The sequence below is a fragment of the Onychomys torridus genome, chromosome 9 (assembly GCF_903995425.1).
Source record: "Onychomys torridus chromosome 9, mOncTor1.1, whole genome shotgun sequence".
Taxonomy (NCBI): domain Eukaryota; kingdom Metazoa; phylum Chordata; class Mammalia; order Rodentia; family Cricetidae; genus Onychomys; species Onychomys torridus.
Window position 1 is genome coordinate 4753402 of NC_050451.1, and position 22963 is coordinate 4776364.

Genomic DNA, 22963 nt, shown 5'->3' on the forward strand with positions numbered 1-22963 from the left:
TCTCCCCAAACAGCACAGAGTAGAAGACTGGGGCTGGTGGTAGTGTATTTTTTTAGCATCCCTTGGGTTCAGTCTCCAGCCCCAACGAAAGAAAAGTCAAACAAGTTAGAGGAACTGGCTGGAGTGGCTCCTCAAGCCACTCTCCATTGTGCTAGGGTTTGCCATCCCCATGTCCCTCTACCCTACCCCAGTACCCCATTACCGTTGAGTAACACTGGCGCTGAACAAGCAGTTCTTTTCAGGTTTGGATTCTGTTTTGTGGCATGTGTACATATAATTGTAGAATGCAGTCACAGGCATACCATAACTCGTGTGGTGGTCTGAAGACAACTTTCAGGAGTCAGTTCTTTCACTGTGGGATCTGGGATTGAACTTGGTTGTCAGACTTGACAGCAAATCTTTTTACCCACTGACTCTTTTGCTGGCCCAGAGTTTCTGTTCTTTGTGGGTGTTCTTAACAGCTACTGCTTCACCTTTGGTTTGGCAGGAATAAGCTGTGGTAGGCTCATGAGCTGGTACTGAGAACTGAATTTGTGTTTAATTGTTTTTGCTATATCCAGAGAATTTGTTTTGTTTTTGTTGTTGTTGTTTTTGGTTTTTCAAGATATGGTTTCTCTGTGTAATTTTGGTGCCTTTCCTAAATCTCGCACTGTAGACCAGGCTGGCCTTGAACTCACAGAGATTCACCTGGCTCTGCTGGGATTAAAGGCGTGTGCCACTGCCCCTGGCCAGAGATGTTTTCTGATATTAATAGCTCCTTAAGCACTGCACAGAATCTGAATATCACTTGAATAAAGTGAAACTTTAGATGCAGATTAGACAGTACATTCTGTGAGAAAATTTGGGATCTCTACATCCATTGCTGTTTTCACCTATTGTCATTTTCTTAGCACAGTTTTTTTTTATTTCGATGATTAGCATGTAAGTACTATAATCAATGTAAAGGTTCATTTCCAAAATTCATACAGTTAGAGCCAATAGAGACTATATTCAAAGAGCATACAGCCCATCTGAGAGCTGGTGGTTAGTAATAGCAAGAGTGTCTAAAATGCTTGAATTCTTAGGGATGTTAAGTAAAATAGACAGTTCTCAGCTGCACACTCTGTTCTTTGTAAGGACTGCTCTAGAGGAGTAGTAGTCAGTAGACTTGGCAGCTAGGTCTGCCTCTAGTCTCCCATCATGAGAGCCCTTCTCTGTCTGTGCGTCTTCTCTGGAGATAATCTGTTACTCTGGATGGGTTTTTTGTTTTTTGTTTTTGTTTTTTGTTTTCCAGAGCTGAGGACTGAACCCAGGGCCTTGTGCTTGCTAGGCAAGCACTCTACCACTGAGCTAAATCCCCACCCCTGACTCTGGATGTTTTTTCAGGACCTTATCACAGTAACCTGTATGAACTGGAGTGGCATCCTAATTTTCAGAAACTAATAGTTAATGGTGATTGATTGAATTAGTTTAAAAATCTAGTTTTTGTTTCTCAGGATTTTTTCACTGGGAGTTTTCCTAGTGTATTTGCTTTCACAGTTGACCACTTTACTAAGTCCTATTATTTAGTTTATTTTTTTAGGTAAACTGTGATATTGTCTAAATTTAATAGTGCTTTAGACCTTACTTTTTAACTTGAAAGCCAGTTACAAGTGGTTAATAAAGACATTGTGTTGTGCTTGTGAAAGTTTTTGTGGTAGATTTTCAGGAGGATGATTGGTAATTTTCATAATAGAAACTTCTAATCATTTATTTGTCTTTCACAGAACAAAGCTAAAAAACCAAGAATATGAAACTTTAGATCATTTGGAGTGTGATCTGAATTTAATGTTTGAAAATGCCAAACGCTATAATGTTCCCAATTCAACCATCTATAAGCGAGTTCTGAAATTACAGCAAGTCATGCAGGTATGTTGCTGTTTGTTGTATCACTGAATTAGTTTCATGTGTTTGGAGTGTCCTTTTGAGATATGTGTCTCCCATCTCCATCCCTAGAATATTGAGTCAATTGTTTCTACTACAAGTACTGTTGAATGTTTTTAAAACTTATCAAAGCCCTGGAGAGAAGAAATATTTTAAATACATTGTAGTAGAGGAAGCAAGGCCCTGTGGGGAGAGCCAGTTACAGTAGTCAGAGAAAATTACCCTTCACTTCCAGATGGTAATTGTCCCGTCTACAGTTTAGTCCTTCAGTTCTAGACTTTGTTAATATAGGGATGGTCTTTGTGGGCCTAGTAGCATACAACTATGATCCCAGCACTCAGGAGGAGCCAGAGGCAAAGAGACTCTAATTTTCCCACCAGGTCGTGCTGTATAACAAACGTGTGTGTGTGTGTGTGCGCGCACACACAAGTGGGGGGGCACAGCAGGTGGAGCTGGCTTTGGCAAAAGAATATCTGATTCATCATTGTAGTATCCAAGTGTTTGTCCAATCTCTTATAGCATATCTTGGAGAGAACTAGATGCTTTTGGGTCATCTAGGGATTTTTAGGACAAAAGATAGATATGAAATACAGAATTAACCCAGGCAAAGTGGTGGTGGTGGTGGTGGTGGTGTAGTATGGCCTTTAATCCCAGCACTCGGGAGGCAGAGGTAGGCAAATGTCTGAGGTCGAGGCCAGCCTGATTTACAGAGCGAGTTCTGGATTAACTGTCTTACATGTGAGTTTTTTGTTCTTGTTGGTTTTGTCTTTTTCATTTGTGTGGTGGCAGGGGGCTGGTCAGAGTACAGTTTGTAGGAATCAGTTCTCCCCTAGGACCATGTGAGTCCAGGAAATCAAACTCCAGTCATCAGACTTGGCACCAAACACCTTTACCCATTGAACCATCTTGCTGGCCTGTCTCACAGCTCTTGGTATATTATTTCCAGAAGCAAGAATAATCTTGAACCAAGAAGAAGCAAAAGCAATTTTAAGTTAGACAGAGTCTTTCTTTATTTTTATGTCAGCACTGCCTCTCAGCTGTGAATTTCACACGTCTTTGCTGTGTCTGTCTATCCTCTAAATTTGCTGTGCTTGGCCCTTTCAGCTGTGCTTGCAAGGGGGTCTTAAGGTGTGTAATGAAAAATCACCTCAGTTGGTTTTGGTTTTGGTTTTGGTTTTGGGGGTTTTTTTGTTTGTTTGGTTGGTTGGTTGGTTGGTTTTTCAAGACAGGGTCTTTCTGTAGCTTTTGGAGGCTGTCCTGGGACTCGCTTTGTAGACCAGGCTAGCCTCGAATCACAGAGATCCACCTGCCTCTGCCTCCCAAGTGCTGGGATTACAGGTGTGCGCCACCACTGCCCGGCTCTCCACTCAGTTTTAAACTTTTTTCTTTGTCATACTGCTTAGAAATCAGGTGCCAAAGGCCCCCTCCAGATTAGCTTAACTTAAGTGTGGCCTGCTGGGCCAGCTGACCCCATAGCTCGCCTCAGAACTTTTAACTGTACCATGCCATTGATGGTCATATATGCTCTATGTAGCATTGATTTTTAGTATGAATCCATTTTTTAACCTACTTTTCTATGGTGAAGGCTTTTGTTAAATTAGATTATTGAAAATGTTTGAACACTGTTCAGTTTTGTTCATCCTATGTGAAGTTGTTGCTCTCTGAATGAATGTGATATGCCTGGTTCTTTAACATTCATATATTCATAGAATGCCTGACGTGTGAGGCTGACTCCTGGCATTTACTCTATTTTAGGCAAAGAAGAAAGAGCTTGCCAGGAGAGATGACATTGAGGACGGAGACAGCATGATCTCTTCAGCCACTTCTGATACTGGTAGTGCCAAAAGAAAAAGGTATATGTTCTTCCCATATCTGGAACCAGCTCAGTTCTTATGTATTTTATTTTAGATAAACGCAGAAAACAATGTAAGCTGTGAAGTATGAATTCTTCTGAAAGCTTTGATAGTATGCTCTTGGTAATATGTCTTTTCCAATTCATTTGTAAGTTGGATAGTGTTTTATTTTTTTACAACTACCATATTTCTTTAAGAAAAATGACATGTAGCTTAGGGAAACATGCTATTCTTTTTGCTGTCCAGTTTTCTTTTTTCAGGTGGCATTTTCAAAGTGCCACTTAAATCTTAGATAACTGTTTCATACTGAGTTGCAAAAATGGAGCAGTAATGAATGAAAAAAGGTAAGGAGTAAGTCAGCTCTGCTGCTGCAGGGAGATAAGTCACTGTTCTGATAGTTGCTTTTCATTATTAACTTGGTTAACCGTCTTTGCTTACGGTTTTGAGAATATAAAATCATAACTATTATAGGCAATAAAATGTTAAGCTGATTATTTGGGTGTTTTTTTGTGTTTTCCTTACTATCCTCTCAACTTCCCTAATCCTTTTCTTCTCCTCACTGGTTTTAAGGAGAGGAACTTCACTGAGATTCTGAAGCGAGGCTCTTATAAGGAATCATGCAAGACATCTCTTGGAATTTCTCTGGCCTGATCATTTTGGAACACCATATTCTCCCTGAAGATTTACATTCTTTGTAGCAGTAGTCAGTCTGAGGGGATCCCTTGAACAAGGAATAAGTTAATCATTAATAGCAGGGCTTGACAGTCTCAGAATTGAATGAAGAAGCCAGTTCATTTTTTAATATATTTCTGTATTTGCATTAAAAGACCCACTAAAATCAGAAGATTTTGAAATGTGATTCAGGAGTAAAAAGCTACCCTGTCTTTCTCTCTTAAACAGCAGTTGGGAACAGTTTTTAACTTGGACAATAACTGCAAAGCTATGCAGTATTAGCTAAATTAGTCGGTGTACCCTGAGATGCAAATCTCCTCCATTATTGGCCTATGAATTTCATCCTTCCAAGTTCTTAATTCCTTGTTATACTAGGGACCACGGAGGAAAAATGTGAAACCAGATCAGAGACATCAAATCAAGAACATCTCTGAGTAAGATCAGTCACCAATCAAAGATAGAAACTTCTCAGGCAAAAGAAGGTAATGGAGGCAAAAGTGATGGTGCAGTTGGCACCAGCATGGAGGAAACACTTTAAATAAGTTAAGGAAGCATTAACCTAGGCTAGACACTTAAAAATTACAAGCTCTGGGGGCCCTAGTTTGTGGTATAGTCAGTCCAAGTAGATGAAGTAATTGCCCTTCAACTTCCTATGAAAAGAACACTAAGCTATATGTTATTAATATTATTAGATCATATTTCAGACAAAAGTCTCCTTGTGAATAGTTTTCCTAGGAAATGGTTCATATAATAAAGTGAAAAAAAAAAAGTGGCAGAGCCATAAATTAACAATTAAAAAAAAAAACAAAAAAACTATCCCAGGTCTGGGCTACAAGCATGTGTGGAAATTTAAAAAAGATAGAGAATTAAGTCCTATTGGTCAGTAAGAAAGTGATGAACCTTTAGTTAAAAGGTTTTGATAATAACTTAGTTTCTGCAGAAGTCAAGCAAACATGAGCTTGGCCAGAGGTGTCAGAGCCATGTTTTCCAAATACCACTCTACTCCTCAATAATGTATATGATTCTATTTTTGCTTTATTTTTTTAATACTGAAAAGTCTTTAAAAAATGGTTTGTGATTATGTATTCTCTTCATTCTAGAAATGCATCCTTTCCCCCTACCTTCTACTGAAAAATCTGCTTTCTGTTTTCTGTGTTGAAATGTTTCAAGTGTTATGATCTTTTATCTTTTGGACCAAATAATCTTCTTTTTTCTCAATCATATTTGGCTTATGCATAACCCTCCAATGTTGCTTGTTTTATTTTTCTTCACATGTATTGTTTGTTTCTGCTTTCCCAGGAATACTCATGACAGTGAGATGTTGGGTCTCAGGAGGCTATCCAGGTGTGCAGACCTTTTTATGCATAAACATACTTTTAAAAGTGTAATTCTTCTGTGCCATGGTCAGTACTGACACTATGAGAAGAAAAACCTTATGCATGTGAAACAAGTGTTTGGGATACCAGTTTATTTTATGAGTAAAGACAGCAAAAGTCTTGTTAGTGTGTCAAAATTAGCCTCCCTATGTCCGTGACTACCTTCAATTTGTTACTGGCTTGCTTTTCCAGGGGCAGACAGTCCCCTCACTTATCATTGTGGCTATGCTTCTTGAGCAAGAGGTAGAGGCTGGCATAGTCCGTGACATGGGCTTGTGGGTGCTGGTTGCATCTCAGGAATGCCTTACTGACTGAGATGGTGGAGAGGTCAGAATCAACAATGGCAAACCAGTTATCAGTGCCTGCAGGCACTTGTGCAGTGTGTTGGGCTAGTGCTTCTTGTTAATTTTCTTAGTCTCTGATCCTGTCGGCATCTTACTTCTTAAAAGCATCCATTTCTTTAAGGCATCTTTTGTATTTTACTTAGGATTTTCAGTACAGCCTACAAGTTGCCATGCTACAGTGCTGAATGATAGTGTATAGTGGTTTTTTTTTTAGATGTCTTTTTATTTTATGTGTGTGGATGTATATCTGTGCACCATGTGCATGGAGTACCTGCAGGGGCCAAAAAAGGGTGTCAGATTGTCTGGGACTGGAGTTAGAGGCATTCTTAGGTGTAGCAGCTCACTACCATAATCAGAACATCCAAGAGGCCCAGGAAGGAGAATCATTATTAATTTGAAGCTAGCCTGGGTTATAATATGAGAATCTGTTTGTTTTGTTTTGTTTTTAAGGAGATTCAAAACAGAGTCTCTTCTCACTCATAATCATTGTGCCTTTTTTTTTTTCTTTTTCTATTTCTTTTTTTTTTTTCTTTCTCAGAGCTGAGGACTGAACCCAGGGCCTTGCACTTGCTAGGCAAATGCTCTACCACTGAGCTAAGTCTCCAACCCTGCCTTTTCTTGAATTTATATTTTGTTTTTCATGTGTTGGAAGCTTGCTCTACTATCCTGATACTCTTATTACAGAACCTTTTATGGCCAATCTCCTCTAAAATTATCTTTATCACAATAGTGTATATGATTTGACTTGGAATCCCCTTAAGTACACAATGATGGACAGTCTTGATTTTGAGTTCTCTTAAGATGTATTTTCATTGGGCATTGTGGCTCATACTTGGTTTATTTATTTTATTTATTTATTTTAAAGAGTTACTTATTTATTGTGTATACAGTGTTCTGCCTGCATGTATCCCTGCAGGCCAGAAGAGGGCACCAGATCTCATCACGGATGGTTGTGAGCCACCATGTGGTTGCTGGGAATTGAACTTAGGACCTCTGGAAGAGCAGCCATCTCTCCAGCCCATGGCTCATACTTGTAATCTACACACTTGGAGCAAAGGCAGGAGGATTCTGAGTTTGACTCTAGCTTTAGCTGCATCATGTGAGATTTTTGTCAGGAAAATAGCAAGAGTTTTAGACAGGCATGATAGTAAACAGATACCTACAATCCTGGCAATGCTGAGACAGGACTTCTAGACTACTACGCTAGCTCACATTGTGAGACCCGGTCTCAGGGAGGAAAGAAGCCAGATGATCTTACCTTAATATGCTTCAAGATACTGATTCTCAAAGAATGTTCATGCTGGTTAAAAGGTGTGGGACCTATTTTTAATGTACCTTTTCAAAAAAATGGAGGTTACCAAAAGACTAGTAGTTATTAGCTTAAAAGAGGTGAAGGGATAGAATGTCTACAGGTATTCTAAGAATGATCCTGAAAAGCAAAGTGACATTGGAAATGGACAGAAAGGGGGCTGGAGAGGTGATTCTGTGGTTAAAAGAACTTGCTGTTCTTCTGACAGACTCAAGTTTGGTTCCCAGAACTACATCAGATAGCTCACAGCTACCTGTAATTCCAGGTCCAGGAGAAAACACACACACACACACACACACACACACACACACACACACACACACACACACACACACACACACACACACACACACACACACACATTAAGAAGAAAATAGCCAGAGATTCAGGAGGGGGCAGCTGAAGTTTCTATACTTTTGTAATATAGGATTTATTTGTTCCATAAAGTATATGAAGCTGTCAGAAGCCATCTATGGAATAATGTTCACTGTACATATTAGAGATAAAAGTAGTAGTAGCCACTAAAGTTAACACAGTTGTTATGAAGGTCAGCCCTGAAGTTTGCCTGGACCAGTGCTTCTCAGTCTCAAAGGCAATATGTTATGATTTAGAAAACTGAAAGTGAAATAATAAAACTGGATTTGTTCAAAGAAGGTCATGTGTGACCCTAGTAATAGTTTTGTAATAGCCCCTCTGAGGCTGTAAACCAATTATATATTGTTCATGATATATGTAGAAAAAAGGAAATTACAGTTACTAGATTAGAACAACTTTTTATTAGAACTTTTACTAGAATAGATAGATTCATGTTCTGAATATGACTCATTCTTGGCTACCAAGTGTTGGGATTATTGGCATTGAGAGAATGGACCATTTTCTATGTTACTTGATAAAATTCAGTTAAAAACTTTGTCTTTTAAAATCTCACTAAAGTCTGCAACAGATCAGTCCCAAATGAAAGTGTTTGTAGCTTCATATAGAAAAGTCTCCTGATATTGGAAATGGTTTGCAGAATCCTGGAAGAGAATAAAGTTAATCTCCTGGTTCAGGTCTGGCCTTTGACTGAAGTGTTCTGCTTCTTGGAACTTCAGGAATGAGGAACTGATTTCTTTCTGAGTTAACTAGTGAGCTCTTTTAAGCCAAGCGTTTCAAAGCTGAATTCTTACATCTTCTTTTTAAAGTCAAGTTCTACATGTTAGACATTTCTAAACAAGCCATAAGCAACTTGGTTTTAAGTATGACTTCTGTGACTTTTGATTCAAGTTCTGAAATTTCTTCTCGGTTCTTGGAAGGTAAAGTTGTCTTGCCCCAGTGTGGAGCTCTGCCATTTTGGAGCTTTGTCCCTCTTAATAGCTACAGACCTAGAGATCAAGAACACCTTTTCCACGTCACTGTCCCATATTGCTTCTTGGAGGAAACACTATCCATTAAATGAATCATCTCCTAGGTTAGCTAACAACTGTTCCCTTGACTGAGAGACAACAGCTCTGAAAGAGAAATCTGAAGAATGGTGACAGGCCACAGAGGAGGAGGGCAGGCAGAGTAAAGGCTTGTACTGAGGGTGGGCCCAGGTCTAGGAACCAAAGTTCTCTTCTTTTCTCTCCTGTTTAGGTCACTTCAATTTGTCATGACCTCCGTCATGCTATCTAGATATTTCTGAGACTGAAGGGTGTCTGGGTTTTCTTTTTTGTTTGTTTGTGTTTTGTTTTTCAAGACAGGGTTTCTCTTTGTAGCCCTGGCTGTCCTGGAACTCTGGAACTTGTTCTGTAGACCAGGCTGGCCTTAAAGTCAGAGATCCACCAGCCTCTGCCTCCTGAGTGCTGGGATTAAAGGTATGTGCCACCACCGCCTGGCCTTTTCAACTGTTGAGTATTCTTATTTGAACACACACACCACATGCACAAATGCACACATGATCTTCCCCCTCCTTCCTTTCCCCTTTCTCCAACACTGCCCCCATCTCATGTAGATCAAGTTTGCCTAAACTTACTATGAATCTAGAGATGATCTTGAAATAATGATCCTCTTGCCTCCACCTCCTGAGTGCTACGCTTACAAATATGCACCACCATACCTGGCTTCTTTTCTGGTTTTTAAAATTATACCTTAAATTGAGGCAGTGTATCATGACCCAGAAGGAGAGTAGGAATAGTCTGAAGACGAGGCTTAGAGACTCATAGCTGTATAATTTTCTTCAGTGATGAACTTCCTTCCTCATAGAAGATGGAAAACAACTAAAGCTTACCTCTACATACTATATTATAGGATCTTAGCAGGTGTTTGTGGACTAGAAAATCTTAAGTCATCTTTTTTACATACCTGACCACTTGGAGACTGCTGTGCAGACTAGATAGAATTTATCAATATCCTGATGACATAATACAATTGATCAGAAGTCAAACTAGAAGATGATGCCTTGAACGTTTCATTTAGCCTCTAAGCTGGTTTTCTCAACAATTAAGTAAGGTGACTGTCTTTGTCCCCTTTTAAACTCTGGTGTTAGTCTTTGGTCCTTGTATATACCACTCATATCAGCTTTTCAGGATCTTATCTCAATTTTGGTCTCTGGAGAAAAGGCAAGGATACATGCTGAAAACTAAACATTTAGAGAGAACTCATGAACCACAGACTAACTACTTCAAGCTACTTTTGGATTAGACAGGAATGCTGGGTAAAGGAATAAGTAGAGACTGACCCTGACATGATCAATGCTAGAGAGATTTGTACTCTCTATGAAGACATTTGTTTGGTAGGGGTTTGTTTTGTTTTGTTTTATTCCTGGCATCCAGAATACTCTGTTTAGGAGTAGCTATCTTAAGAGATGAAATACTGTTGGGTTGTTTTGTTGTGTCTGTGTTTAGAAATGAAATAACTAGTTTTATTACATTCTTTGTCTCAAAACCCCAAACGTATTTCAGCTGGTTATTAAATTTTTTTTTTCTTATGGTATCACTCAGTCTCTTTGATTGAACATTACATTTTGAGAGCTATTCTAAACAGGTTTGTCATTGGTTGTTCCTGCCAGGATCACTGTTTTAATCATTTTATAAATTTGCTTAATAATCTTTTATACCTTTCCAGGGTGCTTACTATGTTTATGGCACATCTAATTAATACACTGTAATCATTGTGAAGTACCTGCCCACAGTTTTGTCTTATATCATGGTCATCCTTGGATAAAGAAAACTGACCCTGTTGTTTTTCCCCTTTTCTACCTCCCCCTCAACAGTAAAAAGAACATAAGGAAACAGCGAATGAAAATTTTATTCAATGTTGTTCTTGAAGCTCGAGAGCCAGGTTCAGGCAGAAGACTTTGTGATCTATTTATGGTTAAGCCATCCAAGAAGGACTATCCTGATTACTATAAAATCATCTTAGAGCCCATGGACCTGAAAATAATCGAGCATAACATCCGCAATGACAAGTATGCAGGTGAAGAAGGAATGATGGAGGACATGAAGCTCATGTTCCGGAACGCCAGGCACTACAATGAGGAGGGCTCCCAGGTAACGAGGCTCCTAGAGTGGGTGCTTTCCTTTTGGACAATAATGGGGTTTTTTGTTTGAGTTTTTCAAGACAAGATTTCTCAGTGTAGTTTTGGTGCCTGTCCTGGATCTTGCTCTGTAGACCAGGTGAGTTTGTGCCACTGCCGCCCGGCAGAATAATAATAATAATAATAGTGTGTGTGTGTGTGTGTGTGTGTGTGTCTGTCTGTCTGTCCCCATCCCTGTAAGAGCATAGGAAGCCAAAGGAGGGTTAGAGGTGTCTTAGTTTCTCTCTGTCTTATCTCAGTGACTTTCAGCTAGGCTGGTGGCCAGCGAGCCATAACCTATATGCACATGCCTGTAACCCAACTCTGAGGAAGAGACAGGAAGATCCTGAGGGCTTGCTGGCTAGTCAGCCTAGCTGAAAGTCAGTGAGATAAGACAGAGCATGATTGAGGAAGATACCTAAGACCTTCCTTTGGTTTTCTATGCACTTACATGGCACCTAAATTTTTATCCTTTGTGTTGGGGAGATGGTTTAGTCTTGCTCTGCATGCATCAGAACATAAGTTCAGGTCCCCATCACCCAGTGTAAAATGTCAGATATAGCAGTATATACCTGTAATCCCAGTGCTGGGAGGTAAGACCAGAGGATCCCTGGGACTGTCAGTCAATTTAGCCAGGTTAATGAGTTCCAGGTTCATTGTGAAGACCTCCAACAGCCACTCTGGTTTACATACACAGATACACACACATGCAAAATGAAGAGCTGGGTATAAAGGTGTGCACTGTAGTCCCAACATTTAGGAAGCAGAGGCAGGTGGATCTCTAAAGTTAAGATCAGTTTGGTCTTCTTCATATGTTCTAGGCCAGCTGGGCTATATAAAAAGATATGGTCTCAGAAAATAAAAATGAAAGCTGGGTGGTGGTGGTACACGTCTTTAATCCCAGCACTAGAGACAGGGCCAGGCGGATCTTTGAGTTCAAGGCCAGCCTGGTCTACAGAGCAAGATCCAGGCCAGGCACCAAAACTACACAGAGAAACCCTGTCTCAAAGAAACAAAAAAAAAAATGACAATAATGGTAATAAAAAGATGAATGTTATAAATTCTTCCTGTTTTTGCCAGTTTCTTAGACCTTAGTTTCTTTGTGTATAATTTAGAAATAATAATAATAGTGCTTATTCTGGAGTTTTATAGGATATTAAAGGGATATAAAAGAAGTAACTGGCCGGGTGGTGGCGGTGCACACCTTTATCTTTCTTATTACTTACTTATTTTTAAGGATTTTTGAAAGATTTATTTTTGTTTTATGTGTATGAGTATTTTGCCTGTATGCATTATGCATCATATGTGTGCCTGATGTTAAGGTCAGAAGAGGGTGTTGGATCCCTTGGAACTGGAGTTACAGATAGTTCTGAGCTGCATGACATGGGTCCTGGGAACTGAACTCAGGTCTTCTGAAAGAGCATTATTCACTCCAACTGCTGAGTCATGTGTCTAGCCACTTTATCTTTTTTGGGGGGAGAAGGGGCGGGGTTGGAGGGGTCAGTTGAGCCCAGGACTTTTATGTGTTCTCTGCCACTTAGCTCTTGCTTTAGTCCATGATTTTTTTTTTCCAAACCAAAAAGTGATTTTTAATTCTTATAAGTACAGCCAAAGTATGATCCTCCTTTGATATATTTTCTATTTTATATCTTTTATCTACTTTAAATATTAAAAAATAAAACATTTTCCTTTTCTCTGCCCTTGATTTGAAGCAAAGTACACACTAAGGATACTTGTAGATCGAAGAAATAGGCCTTTATATAATAGAGATTCATACTGTCTTCAGTATCCCTGGCTACTGTACACCCTGAAGAGAGACAAAGAAGAAAAGTCACCTTTTTTCTGCTTTTCTGCTCTTGTGGACATTCAAGGGAATATAGCCTCTGCTGGGGAGATAGGAGGCCACTATGGAGCAAGCCATTGAGTGAGGAGCCTTGTTCTTGGCTGTAGATTACCACCAGTGGGTCAGTCTTTGGAGGAATAATTTCACTCTTAAATTTCCACTGGGATGAGTCTGCTAACTTGGAGATCTGGTAGAGAAGATAGGGGGTTTTGTTTGTTTGTTTGTTTGTTTGTTTGTTTGTTTTAGGAAAACAACACATGTAAAAGTGTTTTGGAACTTCTGTTAAAACCTACAAAACTGAGACTTAGAGAAATGACTCAGTGGTTAAGAGCCCTGACTACTTACTCTTCCAGATGACTCTTGATTCGATTCCTAGCACCCAGGTGAATACAGTTCAAGGAATTCAGGATCCTCTGCATTCTGCAGACACGCGTGTGTGTGTGTGTGTGTGTGTGTGTGTGTGTGTGTGTGTGTGTGTGTGTGTGTGTGTGTGTGGTGTAGGTTAAGCACTCAGACACATGAAGTAAAAAAATAAAAAGTAAACTTTTACCGTAGTGGATCTCAGATACTAGCTTGCATTTCTTTTCTTTTTCTTTCTTCTTTTGTTTTTTCTTGAGACATGGTTTCTCTGTGTAACAGCCCTAGCTGCCCTGGAACTCTCTTTGTAGACCAGATTGGCCTTGAACTCAAAGAGATCCCCTGCCTCTGCCTCCATAGTGCTGGGATTAAGGATGAGGGCCACATTCAACATCAACTGTACTAAACAATGTTTTAAACATTCACACCTATTCATTATTATTATTTTTTTTGTTAGTTGGTGTTTTTAATATATAAGATAGGATTTCACTGTGTAATTGATGCTGGCTTCAAACTTGTGATTTTCAGCTTCCTAAGTGCTGATAATTAATTTATATATCACCACCTTCAGAGAGATTAAAAATTTCTTTACTCCTTAATTATAGTGTTTTTAGGAAATAATCTCAAGTGTATTTTTGGAATGTAGGTATACAATGATGCCCATATCCTGGAGAAGTTACTCAAAGATAAAAGGAAAGAACTGGGACCACTACCTGATGATGATGACATGGCTTCTCCCAAACTTAAGCTGAGTAAGTCTGCTTTATATTTGGTTCTTCAGTTTAGTCTGCCAAAAGAGATTGGCAGTTTCTTGACATTTCTTTAATTAAATGATGAATATGTTTTTATTCACTGGCACTCTGCTGTTAGGTAAATCGTTTTAAGTAAACAAGGGTATAAGACTCTCAGCTTTTTCATTGATGGGACTGAATATCTGACAGTGGAAATGAGAGAGGATTCCTTTGGGCACAACTTCAGAAGCTCAGTCTCCATTGTTCCTGAGCTATAGTAAAATAGAACATCATGTAAGAAGGGCACAGAGTTGCGGATTTGCTTAGCTCCTGGAGTCAAGGAGCAGAGAGAAAGACATGGAGTGACCAAAGATAAGAAACCTTCAGAAGCGCTCCACCAGTGACCCACTTACTCCTACATAGTTTCCCATCCCAGTATTGCTGTCCGATTATGAGTCCATTGAGTAATCTGTTGATAAAAGCAGAGTTCTCATAGGCAGTACCTCTCAGTGATCATATATACCATCTGGCTTCCAAGTCTTCCATGAGGAACTTCTCAAGGCATATTTTATATCCAAACCATAAAAAGGGGAACTTGAATATAATGACAGAGGTTTTTGCTTTCTGGAATGCAGTGGGTAACAACCATTAAATGAGAACACTGTCTATCCTTTATTAGATGCCAGAAAGAAGAATGTGGCAGGTTTTGTTGGTGTATGTTTTGTGTTTCATAAAATTAAAAATGAATCCCAACAACTCTACTGGATTGAATTTGGGAGGTGAGAAATGTCCTACTCAGTGACTGAGTACCCTATGTGGATATGGTTTTATTGGAAGTTTTAAAGGAAAAGAACACATCAAAAATAATACCATTGAATTAAAGAAGATATTTCTGACTTATTTAATATATATTTTGTTTGTTTGTTTTTAAATAATTTATTTACTTTTGTTTGCATTGGTGTTTTGCCTGCTTGAATGTCTGTGTGAGGGTGTCAGGTCCCAGTTACAGATAGTTGTGAGCTGCCATGTAAGTGCTGGGAATTGAACCCAGGTCCTTTGGAAGAGCAGCCAGTGCTCTTAACCTCTGAGCCGTCTCTCTGTAGCTTTGGAGTCTGTCCTGGAACTAGCAGCTCTGTAGACCAGGCTGGCCTCAAACTCATAGAGATCCACCGCCTCTGCCTCCCGAGTGCTGGGATTAAAGGCGTGTGCCACCAATGCCCCTATTTAATATATTATAAATAAAACAAATGCTAAATAAACAATTTCAGATAATCTTTTATTTATTCATTTATTTATTTATTTTTGGAGCTGAGGATTGAACCCAGGGCCTTGTGCTTGCTAGGCAAGCACTCTACCATTGAGCTAAACCCCCAACCCCAATTTCAGATAATCTTAATGCCAAGCAAACAATAATGATGTCAAATAATCTTTAGAGCTGTGTTTATTGGAATGGAAAAAAAAACTAACATCTTTTTAATGTAAACTACCTATAAACTGAATTTCACCAAGGCTTTGTAAACTACTGCTAAATGACACTCTTTTGTTATTAAGGAATTAATTTCTTCATGTAATTATAAAAGTGTACACATAGCCAGGCATGAAGGCACTTGCCTGTAATCCTAGCCTTTGGGAGGTGAAGGCCAGAGGATCAGAAGTTCAAGGCCAGCCTTGGCTACGTAGTTAGTTTGAGGTTAGCCTTGGCTATTTGAGCTCTTTCTGTAAACAAACTAGTTTGGAGATATCCTGTTACTGAGTTGGTCATCATTTCTAGGACTATCCATGACTGGAACTAGGGAAAATGTGGGTTTATATTTAGAGGTAAGATATGGTAAACACAATTGATATTTCGATACTCAAGTTTCAAGAATTTTTCAAGTTTTTCAGAATTTCAAGGTAGTTTCAATATCTTTTTTTCCTGTAGTGAAATTCTTAGTTCTCTGGGATGTTAGAGGTGATGGCATTAGAATGTCACAGAAATACTCATTTACTTACCTGTTCACAGCTATCTCAGCATAAATGGATTTGATCTCATATAAAAAAAATATGATTATTAGCTGGGCAGTGGTGACATATATTTCTGTAATCACAGCACTCCGGAGGCAGAAGCAGGTGGATCTCTGAGTTCGTTGTCAGCCTAGTCTATAAAGCAAGTTCCAGGACAGCCAGAGCTGTTACACAGAGAAACCCAGTCTCAGAAAATCAAAAAGAAAAAAGAAAAATGTGTACACACACACACACACACACACACACACACACACACACACACAATTACTAGCTTATGTGTTATTCATACACCTTTAATTCCAACCCTTAGGGGCTGAGGCTGGAGGGTGGAGAGTTCAAAGCCCAGCAATGTTATATAATCAGACTCAATCTCAAAAAAGTTTATATACATATATAAAATTATTTTATATATGTATATAAATAAATATATTATTGAAAAGATTAAAGGTTTTCTTCCAGATTTTTTTCTTTTTTTCTGGAGTGGAAGACCAAACTCAGGACCTTCTGCTTGCTAGACAAGTGCTCTACCACTGAGCTAAATCCCCAACCCCCAGATGTATTTTTTTGTAAGATCTATCTCACTGAAGATATGCTGATAACTGTGTTTTTACAAATCACTTGGGATAGCCCCCTTTTTTTTATTTTAAAAAATTGTTTTTTGATAGCCCCTTTCCCCTTTCCTATGGTTGTACTGCCAGCTATGTTAAAATTTATGCTTACTCCATTTTATCCACGTAACATTACATCTCTCTCTTCAGGTAGGAAGAGTGGTGTTTCTCCTAAGAAATCAAAGTACATGACTCCAATGCAGCAGAAACTAAATGAAGTATATGAAGCTGTAAAGAACTATACTGATAAGAGGGGTCGTCGCCTCAGTGCTATATTTCTAAGACTCCCCTCTAGATCAGAGCTGCCTGACTACTATCTAACGATTAAAAAGCCCATGGACATGGAAAAAATTCGAAGTCATATGATGGCAAACAAGTACCAAGATATCGATTCTATGGTAGAGGACTTTGTCATGATGTTTAATAATGCCTGTACCTACAATGAACCAGAGTCTTTGATCTACAAAGATGCTCTTGTCCTACATAAAGTCCTCCTTGAAACTCGGAGAGACCTGGAGGGAGATGAGGATTCTCATGTCCCAAATGTGACCTTGCTGATTCAAGAACTTATCCATAATCTTTTTGTGTCAGTCATGAGTCATCAGGATGATGAAGGACGATGTTACAGTGACTCCTTAGCAGAAATTCCTGCTGTGGATCCAAACTTTCCCAACAAACCTCCTCTTACATTTGACATTATTAGGAAGAATGTTGAAAGTAATCGCTATCGGCGACTTGATTTATTTCAGGAGCATATGTTTGAAGTATTGGAAAGGGCAAGGAGGATGAATCGGTATGTTTTCAAAGCCATTCCTTTATGATGAAAATATGTGATGTTTAGTGCAAAACAGATGAAGGAATTCTACTTTGATAAACTTTTTCACCTTAGGTATGTTGTTACAGTGGGTAGCCTGCTATCTTGAATTCTCGGTAGGCAAAACTACTTTTTTTCCCTTTACAGTGTTGGGGGCATCAAAACTTACATAAAGCAGGTGTACTCTGTAAAGTGGAAAGAGCGCTGCTAAGTTGTCAGAATGAGTGCCAGCGAAAGGAAGACGAGGTTAAAGCTCTTGTGCAATGCTGAAACCTGAAATACAGCCTTTCTAGGACATGTCTTCTAAAGGCTAAGTAATACAGTGTGTGATGGAACTCAAAAGTAGAGTGTTTCAGTGAGAATTAGTCTAAGAATGCTTTAAATGAATTAAAGAGCTTTGAGTTATTTTTTGAGGTTAGACTGGTCTAAATCCAGCCACTTTTTAAAGAACTTTTTATTGTTATTTTATGTGTACAGATAGATGTCCTGCCTGCATGTATGTCTGTGCACCACATGTGTGCAGTGCCCACGGAGGCCAGAAGAGGATGGAGTTACGATGGTTGTGAGCCACCATCTGGGTGCTGGAACTTGAACCTGGCTTCTCTGGAAGAGCAGTCGGTGCTTCTAACCCTTGAGCCATCTATCTACCCACCTCAATCTCTATTTCCTGGCCACAGTTTCCCCTCCTTCCAGTCCCGCCGCCTTTTGCCCCCCCCCCCCATCCACTTCTCCATTTCTGTTCAGGAAAGGGGCAGGCCTCCCACGGATATCAACAAAAAATGGCATTTCAAGTTGCAGTAAGACTTAGTACCTCCCCATGTATTAAGGCTGGGTGGGCAAGGTGGCCCAGTATGAGTAGGGTCCCAAAAGCCAGCAAAGAGAGACAGCCCCTGCTCCTCTGTTAGGAATCCCACTAGAGGACCAAGCTACACAACTGTCACATTTGCAGAGAGTCTAGGTCAGTCCCATGCAGGCTCCCTGATTGTCAGTTCAGACTCTGTGAGTCCAGGTTAGTTGATTCTGTGGGTTTTCTTGTATTTATCAATTTAAGAGCTTGTGTAGGACTATAAATGGCTTAAAAGAATACATTTACATTTACTAAGGATTTTTCAGTTTCTTGGCCTGTGTATATCTTTGCCACTTACTGGTAGCATACTTAGTATAGTTAGTTCAGCAATTACAACCTAAGTTCTGTATGCTCTTAGAGGCACTTAGTTGAATTGAACTCTTTTTAAAGAGAGTAAATCCTACCTTCTTTTGGTTTATAGTGTTACAGTGCTGAGAGCTGTAGATTGTTTCATTCCATGTAGGAAATCTTCGAAACCATCATTTGCTCTAGACCTTAAAGGAAAAGTAAATGCTAATTGATTGCTTTTCCTGGTGGGGATTTGTTATAAAGCATCATGGTAAAGCCCTTCATGTAAACAATCTCTAACACATCCATGCTTTTCTAGGGAAGTGATAATCTTTTCCATTTTCATGAGAATTAGAGATATATAGGAAGAAAAGAGTTTTGTTTGTTTGGTTTTTTGTTTGTTTGTTTTTGTTTTTGTTTTTTTTTTTAGCTGAGGATTGAACCCAGGCCCTTGTGCTTGCCTAAGTGCTCTACCACTGAGCTAAATCCCCAACCCAGGAAGAAGAGTTTTATAGTCTCACAGCTACTTGGTGAAGTGGCTTGTTTGTTCCTCACTGAGGACACTACTGCTGACAGTCACCAGTTAGTGAACACAGCCATGGATGAGAAACATTGTTGAGCTCTGTATTCTAAAAGCTTGAAGGCTTGGGGGCAGAATAGGACTTATACTTAGGGAATTGTGAAGTAGCATATTAAGGATTGGGGATTTAGCTTAGTGGTAGAGCACTTGCCTAGCAAGCGCAAGGCCCTGGGTTCCATCCTCAGCTCAAAAAAAGAGAGAGAGAGAGAGAGAGAAGTAGCATATTAAAACCCAACACTTAGAAAAGATAATGCTGTAAGGAACTTTGTGGGCCAGAGTTCACTTAAAAAAGTACAAAGCATCATGAAAGAGTTGGAGGATGAATAGAGGGCTGATACTCCAAATGGTATGAAGAAAGGCAAAGGATTGGGGTGTGAAGATGCTGTGTTCCAGAGTTGGCGTTAAGGCTGATAAGACCCTTAATGAAAATGTTTAGGAAATGGTTCCTTGTTGTGAGATACTAGGAACAGAAATAAAGAGGAAAGTGGGGCATTTCTTGCAGTCAAATTCTATAGGAGTTTTTTATTCAAGTAATTTTTGTTGGATGACTACTAGTTAACAAGCATGTTCTAGGTGCATGAGATGTAGCAGTACTTTCATGAAATTAGATGTCTGGTTTTCTCTGTTTAAGGAGTCCTTAAATCTAAAGACCTCCCTGTGGTCCTATCATGGCTTGAGTTCAGTGAGTCTTCTAAAGAGCATGTGTCTCTTAGATTATGGGGAACTTAGTATGTGATTTATATTTCTAGAAAACAATATCTTTTCATTCTCCTATTGTTGACATGATAGGCTTTTGCTTTTGAAGTCTGGAAGATACAGCCCAAGACACATTTATAGGGGACAGTAAACTGCATAGTTTATCTCATGCCCAGAGCTCTGTTGAGAAACAGAACGGGGCTGGAGCCATAGCTCAGCAGTTAAGAGGACGGGCTGCTCTTCTAGATCACAACCATCAGCAACTCCAGTTCAGAGGATCTGACTCTCTCCTCTGGCCTCTATAGGTACTAATCATGTAACTGGTGCAAAGACATATATTCAGGGAACAAAAGCAGACACGTAAAATTTAAAAATATAACAGAAGCCATTTCAAATTTTGTAAATTAAGATAGTATTGGGACTTCTTGTGGTATTTATAAGAATTAATTTTTTTAAAAGGGCCTGGGAGATGCTTAGTGGGTGAAGTTCTTGTCATGCAAGCCTGAGGACCTGAGTTCAGATCCCCAGCCCTCACATTAAAAAAAGCCCAGCGTTCTGGCACAGAACTGTAACTATAATGCCTGAGAGTGAGAGTAGCTGAGGGTAGACAACAGGAAGATCCCTGGAGCTTCCTAGCCAGCGGTGAGTTCCAAGTACAATACTTATCTCAAAAAAATTAGGTAGAAAGTAATAAAGATACCTGACCTTGACCTCTCACCTCTATACACATGCATGCACACACACCCACAAACATATACATGCAAATGAACAGATGCATACCCATACAATCACCACACACACAAAGAAAAAATAATAATAAATTCTTAAAAAGAATTGATAAGCCAGATGTAGTGGTTTATCCCGGTAATCCCAGCACATGGGAGCTAAGGTAGAAGGATTCTGAGTTCTAGGCCAGCCTGGCCTATAAAGAGAGAGCCTATTTCACAAGATCAAAAGGAAGAAGGAAATAGCTTTAAATGTTATCTGTTTAGTGAATTATACATCACACTTTTATCTACTTTGTTCACATTAATGATAGGCATTCTAGATGTATAAGTATTATTAATAATTAAATTCATGAGAGTTACACATGTAGATTTCTAGAAGATTCTTATTTCAATGCTACTTGCCCCTAGCTACAACTATGGGATAGAAAGAATCTGAGCAGTGACTAGTAGCAGAAAATTGACACAGGGGGCAGTGGTTTATTTACAGTAGCATTCAGGAACAGCACAGTTCTGAGTCCTGCAGTTGACCAGTGTGGTGGCAGTATTCCACAAAGCAGCCTGTCTCCCTTGCAGGTAGAAAGACTACATAGAAACACAAGTGCAGGAAAACACCTAGAGCTTCTTTTATAATCTTGTTTCCTTTTGCTGAATGTCTGACTTACCTGAAAAGTTTACTTAACTGAAGGAAATTAGAGTTGGTCATTTTCCCTCTTGAGTTTTTGTTCTTGCACAGTGAACACCTGGTTTTTTTGGGCTAACACATTCTTTTTTTTTTTTTTTTAGGCAGTCTCATTGTGTAGCCCTGGCTGACCTGGAGTTCAGCGATCTGCCTGACTGTGCCTCTTTCTTTCTTTCTTTTTTTTTTCTTTTTTTCTTTCTTTTTTTTTTTTTTTTTTTTTTTTTTTTTTTGGTTTTTCAAGATAGGGTTTCTCTGTGTAGCTTTGTGCCTTTCCTGGAACTCACTTGGTAGACCAGGCTGGCCTTGAACTCACAGAGATCCGCCTGCCTCTGCCTCCCGAGTGCTGGGATTAAAGGCGTGTGCCACCACCACCCAGCCTGACCTGCCCCTTGAATGCTGGGATTAAAGTTGTACACCACCCCTCCCAGTTTTTTATTTTACTATTTTCTTGACAGGATCTCATTATTTACTTTTTTCCCCTACAAGATGTTTTTGAAAACTAGAATTATATTACAGAAATCTTTTAAGAACAACTAAAGCAAAGATTAGTAAGTCCTTCACAGTACATTTTGAATAAAAAAAAATTAAAGGATATATCTGGTGTTTAGTGATTCGTACAAAATTTAATTACATCAGGTGGCTTGATGAAATTTGAAATCTGCCCTTTCAATGCAATACGAATTTGCCAAATATATATTTTTCACTTATAATTTCCCACTAAAATTGTAAGCTTTTATTAATTAAAAAAAAAACTTTTTCAAGAAAGATTTCAAAAATAGTGTCTTAGAGGCTTCTTCTCTTAGTAAATTTTATTTTTATTGCTTTCCTGAAAGTATTAGCATCTCTGGATCTTTAGAACATGTTTCTAGAACCTCTCCAGAATACCCTTTAGGTTATTGGCAGTACTTTACCGGTTCTCATTGTTGGCAGGATAGTCACCCAAAGTATCTCTGACAGCTGATACTCTAGTGTCCGTGTCAGGAGACAGCTGATTGGCTCCGCTTTGCTGCCCTACTCCCTAATCAGAATATCTACCTAACTGTTAATAATACCTTGCCACTACACCTGGTGACGTATGCCAGTAATCCCAACACTTGGAAGGTGGAAGCAGGAAGATCTTACAAGTTCAAAGCTAGCCTAGACTACCTACAGAGTTCCAGGCCAGCTTGGGTAACCAACTGAAACTATGTTTCAATAAAGTTTTTTTTTTTTTTTAATAGTTTACTAATAACGAAAGAAGCTTAGAAAAATTCTGAATATGACATATAATTTTTTCCCTCTTGCAATATTTGCATCTGCCAGTTCCTTTCAAATCAGTTACTTTTGAGAAACAACTAATCGTTTGTTACTGGATTTGGAAAGCATTCCTTCAAAATAGAGGTTCACAGCTTTTGGTGGAAGATCAAGCACTGAAATGCATTCCGCTTGGGCTACTCTATTGTACTATAGTTTAGGTTCAGTTCTTCAGTGAGTGCTGTCAGTCAAGGTAGTGATGCTATAGGACCAAAAGGAAGAAAGTAGACATTGCCTAAATCTTTTATCACCTTCTGTAAATGAGGGTCTGCAGTTAAGAAAATAGATGCAGCCGTGGTGCAAACGGTGGTGGTGCACGACCTTAATTCCACCCAGCATGCTACATGTCTGTGATCCAGCACTTGGAAGGCAGAGACAGGTGGATCTCTGAGTTTGAGGCCATCCTGCTCTACAGAGCTAGTTCCAGGACAGCCAGGACTACACACAAAATCTCCCCTTCCCTCCTTAAAAAAATGCAAGTTAAGTGTTGGACTTGGTCAGGAGCAA

The 22963-nt window shown here is 39.2% G+C and overlaps 1 protein-coding gene across 11 annotated transcripts in view; it reads left to right on the plus strand.

The window, feature by feature from the left end:
- Positions 1 to 22963, plus strand: part of Pbrm1 (polybromo 1) — a 107491-nt gene that overhangs the window by 41059 nt on the left and 43469 nt on the right. For 8 of the 11 annotated variants that reach the window (XM_036199910.1, XM_036199913.1, XM_036199914.1 and 5 more), the window contains 5 exons: positions 1746 to 1887; positions 3658 to 3755; positions 10686 to 10962; positions 13835 to 13940; positions 16682 to 17324. In XM_036199910.1, coding sequence (XP_036055803.1) covers positions 1746 to 1887; positions 3658 to 3755; positions 10686 to 10962; positions 13835 to 13940; positions 16682 to 17324 — 1266 coding nt within the window. Of the gene's footprint in view, positions 1 to 1745; positions 1888 to 3657; positions 3756 to 5726; positions 5772 to 10685; positions 10963 to 13834; positions 13941 to 16681; positions 17325 to 22963 lie in introns of all 11 variants that reach the window. The other 3 variants (XM_036199920.1, XM_036199921.1, XM_036199919.1) reach the window with 1 other exon arrangement.